This window comes from Misgurnus anguillicaudatus, chromosome 23 (genome assembly GCF_027580225.2).
Source record: "Misgurnus anguillicaudatus chromosome 23, ASM2758022v2, whole genome shotgun sequence".
Lineage (NCBI taxonomy): Eukaryota > Metazoa > Chordata > Actinopteri > Cypriniformes > Cobitidae > Misgurnus > Misgurnus anguillicaudatus.
In genome coordinates, this window is record NC_073359.2 from 19,190,343 (window position 1) to 19,197,794 (window position 7,452).

At 40.7% G+C, this 7,452-nt stretch overlaps 1 protein-coding gene across 1 annotated transcript; it reads right to left on the reverse strand.

The window, feature by feature from the left end:
* Positions 1-503: 503 nt before the first annotated feature.
* LOC141359383 (chymase-like) lies at positions 504-6,370 on the reverse strand. Its single transcript, XM_073861743.1, has 7 exons — positions 6,358-6,370; positions 5,077-5,221; positions 4,495-4,618; positions 4,135-4,359; positions 3,875-4,012; positions 1,387-1,448; positions 504-693 (listed from the first exon to the last, which is right to left on the reverse strand). Exons 1-7 carry the CDS (start codon positions 6,368-6,370, stop codon positions 504-506), a joined length of 897 nt encoding a protein of 298 aa, XP_073717844.1.
* Between the last annotated feature and the right edge of the window lie 1,082 nt (positions 6,371-7,452).

Genomic DNA, 7,452 nt, shown 5'->3' on the forward strand with positions numbered 1-7,452 from the left:
AGGGACAAGAGAACATTATATAAGAGAAACTAAACAAGATAACGAGGAGGGAACAGGTGATGGGAATAAGTAATAATTAACAATAAGCAGGAGGACGAGGGGGCGGGGACAAATGACAAGACACCGGAGGCACATGCCACAGTAAACAAGGCATGAGCCTCCACATAAGGCCTGGGAATGCCAGAACCCTGCCGCCATGACAAAATACAAATACAACACAAGACTTCAAGGCAGAGTTCTAACAGTACCCCTCCCTAAAGGGACGCCACCTGGCATTAGCCAAATTAGTCCATGGCATTAGCCAAACAAAACAGTCCAAGGGGGCTTGGGTTGTGGTGGCTGCAGCTGATGCACAGAGGGCAATGGCTGCAGCTGATGCGCTGGCTCGGTGGGCGGCGCGGACTGCGCGGGCTCGGTGGGCGGCGCGGACTGCGCGGGCTCGGAACCGGCCATCCTGTGAATTGGCTCAAACCTGACAGTGGCCAATCCAAGAAACCGGCCGATCACGGCGCAACCTCACAGAAGACCGGATCCGGGCTGACGAAGGCTCTCCAGAGCTCGGCGAAGAGCGCAGAACGCTCTTGGTCCAGCAGCCAGCTCGGAACAGGATGCACTTCAATGGGCAGCAGAACATAAACGGGGGCTGCAGCTGACCCCGACACCGTCGCTGGGTTCAATTGTGGCAGGTTCATTCTGTTAGGGTTTGGACAGATAAACCCAATAGCGGATGATGAAGGGGTTAACAAAAGACTTTGATATCAAACAAGACAAAACAAAAGCCCACGTGGGGGCATACAGCATAGACTGACATAAAACACTAGACTAGACTTGACAATAAAACTCTTGACTTGACTTGACAATTACTAGATATCACACCGACAATACAAAATGAACATGCACAGACACAAGGATAAGAGAACATTATATAAGAGAAACTAAACAAGATAACGAGGAGGGAACAGGTGATGGGAATAAGTAATAATTAACAATAAGCAGGAGGACGAGGGGGCGGGGACAAATGACAAGACACTGGGGGCACATGCCACAGTAAACAAAGGCATGAGCCTCCACATAAGGCCTGGGAATGCCAGAACCCTGCCGCCATGACAAAATACAAATACAACACAAGACCTCAAGGCAGAGTTCTAACACCACAGGCCTATAGCAATTTCAGCCAGAATGCATAAACAGAAATACAGAGACACGTCCAGTTATTCTAAAAAACAGAAATTGAGAAAATGATGTTCTTTGCACTTAAGCCAATATCTTTGCCATTTCGTTTTTGTACATTCTGCCACATACTTCATCCTAAGGGTCAGAATTTGTCAAGTCGTATGGAAAAATCTTGAGTGTGACTGCGTCCGAATTATTGTGGCATAAACTTACTTGTGACGTGTGCGAGAGCTCATAGCACTCCAAACGTCAGAATTAACACCGTGTAAGCCTCGCTTAACAGCCATGACAACAAACAGGCAGTTGTGGAGTATCAATAAATGTCCACGGCAACAAACAAGGGAACCAGAGATACTTTAATTAGGGAGATATCAACCTTCGGTATTTAACCATTGGATAAACCGCAACGGTCAACTTGGCTAGCGTGCAGTAGTGATCAGTGATGTCTGTTGTGGGCATTCATAGTGTTATAACAATCTATATTTTACAATTTCTAGCCAAAATATAAGGTTACAATTTATTTTGTTCATTAAAAATATGGCCTCTGGTCTCCTTCCCTGTGTATAGCAGCATTACTGTCACGACACGCACACACAAAAAGGTACGATCCAAGTGCAGTTTAATAAGGGTAATCCATAATCGTATTCATCCAGGCAATGGGTCAAAATCCAAACAAACAGTCCAGAACATAAACCAAACAAGAACACTATACAAGAAAGCAGTGTGACATATAACAAGGACTCCATAACATAATCTGAAGAGACAGGGTTTAAATACACAAACAATAACAAGGTGAGTGGGAACAGCTGAGTGCAATGATCAATAATGACAGAATGATGGAAAATGCAGTTCTAGGTGAATATGACAGTGTTAGGAAGAGGCCTCTAGTGGCCACCCAGGGAACACCAACCAGACATCGTGACAATTACATGTTTTAAAGGCGCAAAAGAGGAGGTTTTTCGCCGACTGAGAATCCAAAAACGGTTACTGAGTTTTTTAAATGAGCGCATGCATAAGAACAGCCTCCCTCCTTTACAGCTCATTTCTAGGGAACGCCTTCCAAAACTCGTGCACGAATATTTGAACGAGTGTTTGTTTACCACCGGCATATGCTGTGTTGCGTCAGTGGATTCATTATGTGAAATGATATGATAATAAACACATAAGACATTAAAACGTGATCAGTCGACGCTAACTTACTCCCATTTCAACTAGCATGTAGCAGACTGGTCACTGCCTTACAACTATAGTACAATTACAACGTCAATATACCTGAATAACAGTACAACAATAATTATTCCACAAAGAAAGAATAATCACTGTTACCTGTCCAGAAGAATTTTTGTGAACTGCGCGTCTGTCTTGACACCTCTCTGTTCCTTCATTGCTCTCCAGCGTTGAAATGTTTCTCCAATAACGACTCTGGTTACATTACGTTCTTCTGACAATCGTCTCCTATTCCCAGCGTCTTTAAAAAAGTATTTCTTTTGCGTCCTACTTCGGGTTTTTTCTCTTCCATGGTGCAAATTCGAGGAGGAAAGCAGGATCGACAATGAAAACAAACCGAAACTTTGCGTCGCCTGTGTAAAGTTACTGGTGCGCGCACGTATCTCACAAGGATCGTAATGGCAGTGATTGACATGCCAGAGGGCCAATGATGATTGTGATGACCGCATGAGCAATTGGTTGATGTTTTTTTTATTGGCTGATGTTTTTAAGGCCCTATATTATGCACAGATGACATATTAATATTATTACTTTCAGTGCACCTAATAAATAGTCTTTTATCATTTAGTAAAGACAGTTTCAAGTAATATTGCAAAAATGTATAAAACAAACATCCTCTTTTGCACCTTTAACTAGAACTAAAAACAAAATAAAAGTACAAAACATAGAGACAGAGCGCAGCGCGTCATAACCCGAAAACCACGCCCACCGGGGGAAAACAATCCATCCGTCTCCATTGACTTTGTATTGCGAGAGGCTGTCTCCTTGTCATTTCTAGCTTATAACAAAAAAACATAATAATGCCTAAAAGCTGCTTTGTGACAAAATGTACAGCTAACAAGCCAAAGAACCCAGAAATAAGTTTTTATAAGCTGTCGACCCCCAAAAAACGAGCGTTTAAAGACACAAAGTGGAAACAGGCAACTTTTCATAGTACTAATAATAATAGAACTGCGTCCACTAGGGGGAAACATAGTTGGCGATCCACTTTCTTCTCCTTAAAGGCTGGGTTTTACGGCTCGACAGCTTATAAAAACTTATTTCTGGGTTTTTTGGCTTTTAGCTGTACATCTTGGTACACAACAGGCATTAGGCATTATTCTGTTTTTTGTTATGAGCCAGAAATGACAAGGAGGCCTCTCGCAATACAAAGTCAATGGAGACGGTTGGATTGCCCCCCCCCCCCCCGGGGGGGGTGTGGTTTTCAAATTTGCATAACTGCGCTTTGTCTCTATAAGAGACACAGGACATGATCGTGACACACAATTATTGAATCATTTTAATCAATAAACTTTCACTACAAGATAACAGTTGTGGCCTGCTGTAGAGATAATTTGTAATACAAATAAACAATGTAGGTTGTAGTTAAAGTAATCATTTTCTCGGCTTATGGACTGGTAATTTTTCCAATAATACACACTCTAATATCAGATATTTTAAATGCATCCAGCTTTGACTTCCATAGTTTTTGTACATTCAGCATTTCATGAATCCATGGAAGGTAGTGAGAGATTTTAGTATACATTGAAAGGTAGCGTCTAGACCCGCTGGGTATGTAATAAGACGCAATGCCTTGTGTGACATTTCCACAAATAAGTGGACCACCACGTCCCTGTGAGTGAAATTGTGGTTGAGTTAGCCATAAATATACCATTAAAATACAATAACAATATAATCATTAAATGTTTCTATTTAACAGAACAAGTAAAAGGTGAAAGCTTATGAAATAAATACCCATGCTGGCTTGATTTCTTCCTGAGTGCATAAAGTGTGAGGTGTGGCACAAATTTCTGAATCTAAAAGAGTCACGTTTACTTCTCTCAGGACACTTGATGGAGTCTTCTCATTGTATTCCCCCCAACCCATGAACATGCAGTTACTTGAGATTTCTTCTTTATTAGTTTCTGGCAGGGCAATGATATTCACAGTCTCATGCAGCGGAGTTACTGGAGTTTTCAGCTGAATGGGAAGACATGTGACATTCCTGCTTAAAAAGATGCCTCACACAATTGTTAAAATGTTATAAATTGCATATAAAATGCACATAAAAATTGATTGGTTGCTGCTAAAAAAATTCTGTAGACAAAGACAAACCTTTAGTAGCATGATGTCATCATCACCTAGCTTGTTTGCATAATCTGGATGTGGAAAAGCATCAACCTCTATACCCTCAGGTAAATCATTTGTGTCATTAACACCCAAATACACCATGAGATGACTAAAGCAAACAAAATAAACTAAATATTAAAAGATTGCCACTATTTCAACCCTACAGAAAAAAGTACACAATTATTTTGGCAATACGTTGGTTGCACTGTTAATATATGTACAAAAATACTTTACTGGACCTTTATTATACTCAAAAAAATTTGGTTGCTTCAAGGTTGGGTCAAATATGGATTTTTTAATTATTTTAAACCAACATTTTTGCTTATATTTAACCTAACTATGGGCTAAAATAACCCAGCATTTTTAGAGTGTATGGTAGTTTAATCAAAGTCAGTAGTCAATAAATGGTTATTTCATGTGAAAATGCATTTTCAGTTATATTGTACCCATAAAAACATCATAATTTTAAGTTTTGCAACTAAGCTTTTATAGTTACAGCGAATTATCAACAAACAGATTTTTTTGTTTTGATGTCAAAGGTCACTTGTAACACATCATTTTACTCACTTTGTTTTGCAGTGGGCAGCTGTCATCACAAAATCTTCTCTTATCAAAAAACCAGCACATGCTTCACGTGTTTGTTGGTCATGAATGTAGACCATGTATGGGTAACTGTGTGGAATGGACACCTTACTATTAACAACACCGACACCTAAAAGAGATTGTTTTTTTAGACAAAAACTTGCTGATGTCTCCATTTACATTAACACTTATATATAAATGTGAGACCGTTTGCATGAGGAAAAGACAGATTTACTGTATTTCCTCCCATTGTAAGAACTTATTATTGTGAATGGTTTTATGAAACTATTTAAACGGTTATGAGAAACTGTCTGCTGTTATTAGTGTAGTCTGATATGAAGTCATTGCCTGGGGTGCAGGAGTGCAGCAGTAGCAGTGTAGTTATAAACCAAAAGATGCTCATTGTAGTCACTGTTCAGTCAAGCGATGTGTGAAGCACAGTGAAATCGTCTTCTGCTTTAAATACAGAGTCAAGGAACTCAGACCAGGAAGATGAAGCTAGAAATTAAACCATGCACTGAATTCAGATCAGTTTATTTAATTTAATATCTCTGAAAAGTGCTGATCATCAGCGTTTGCTGATTTATCATGAAGTAACCACACTTCAGTGAAAAGATCAAACATACGTGTTTATGTCAGCGATATCCAATCTGTCTCCTGGAAGGTCACTGACCAATAATCTGATCCAAACATATGTGTCAGTTATGTTTAATCTCACAGATCTTTATTAACTGATTGAATTAAGGTGTTTTCTGTCCTTACGTGAAGTGAAATAAAACTGAAGTCAAGATCTGATGAGATGTGCCACTTGCGTCATTTGCCTTTTAAGTGCGTCTCCATGGAGAACCATAAAATGATTCTGCCTTTTTTGTGCTTATTTTTTTATTAATACATTACTGTTTTTCGCATCTTCTTTATAATAAAACCTTTTTATTTTTCAGTCTGAAATGCTGAACATGCTGCTAGTTTGGAGGTGGAAGCTAAACTTTGTGATGTAAACAGCTCAGTTTCATGGCAGTGATGGTAAGATGTTTGTTTGCTGGTGTGTGTGTGTGTGTGTGTGTGTGTGTGTGTGTAATTCTTGACTTATCTGGGGTCTCATTTATAAAACTGTGCGTAGGGTCCTTACTAAAAGTCTACGTTTGCACAAAATCCAAAAATGGCATATGCCAAAAAATATAAAGACTTATAAAACAAAGCAATGTTCCCTTTATAAATCACAGATCACCTGCAAGTGTGCGTAAATGAATCATTCTCAGATCCCACCCTGCAAGCCCATTCTCCCATTAAGTTTGTTTTTTATAGATCACAACCTTTGTGTGGGATTGGTGTACGCACGTCTAGAGCGTCTAGAGCCGTACGTGGTTCTAGTGTTCCACTTGTGGTTACATATGTCACAGGTCAGAGCGGACCACAGATGTTGTAAGTCATGCCTCTCCCTAGTTTCCACCTCGAGGAGGTCCCAAAGCCACCCCAATGACCAGACACACAGAGCGTAAGTATAATTAAAATGAAACTTTATTTAAATTAATTAAAAATACAGTGGGGAAAGGGGGAAGTTAAAATAATTCCTTCTTCTGGCCTCCAGGTAGAGTTTCCACGGGGCGAGGGAATGGGGCTCCTTTAACTTGGTTTCTTGAACCCGTGGCGCCCTCCTCTTCTCCTGGAGGCAGAGTAAAAAGAGAGACGCAGTCAATGGTTTGGTCCAGAACGAAATAGCTACCTGACACTGAATAATGCAGAGGTCGACGGGGGTGCACCCAATCCTCTGGTGTCCTCTAAGTGACTGATACTCTTCTCTCTTTAGGCTCTCTGCTGTGGATCGGGATGGACACTTCCCAGCCGACAAGGATGGTCCGACGTAGTGGGTTCCTTGCTGTAAGCAGAGGTAAGTATTACACAGGTGACTCGGACTTTTACTTCTCTTCCTCAAGTTCGTGGCTGTAAGCAGAGGTAAGTGTTACACAAGTGACTGGGACTTTTATTTCTCTTCCTCAGGTTTGTGGCTGTAAGCAGAGGTAAGAATCACACAGGTGACTGGGTCTTTTACTTCTCTTCCTCGGGTTTGTGGCTATAAGCACAGGTAAGGATTACACAGTTGACTGGGACTTTTACTTCTTCTCCTCAGGTTCGTGGCTGTAAGCAGAGGTAAGGATTACACAGGTGACTGGGACTTTTACTTCTCCTCCTCGGGTTCATAGCTGTAAGCAAAGGTAAGTGTTACACAGGTGACTGGGACTTTTACTTCTCCTCCTCAGGTTCGTGGCTGTAAGCAGAGGTAAGTATTACACAGGTGACCGGGACGTTTACTTCTCTTGCCTAAGGTTTTCTACTGTGAACAGAAGTGAGTATTACACAAGT

Coding starts and splice junctions, on each gene's coding strand:
- LOC141359383 (XM_073861743.1), bottom strand. Junction 4,360..4,494: donor ATGACATCATGCTACTAAAG/GTTTGTCTTTGT, acceptor CTTCCCATTCAG/CTGAAAACTCCAGTAACTCC. Junction 1,449..3,874: donor GGATTCATGAAATGCTGAAT/GTACAAAAACTA, acceptor ATGGCTGTTAAG/CGAGGCTTACACGGTGTTAA.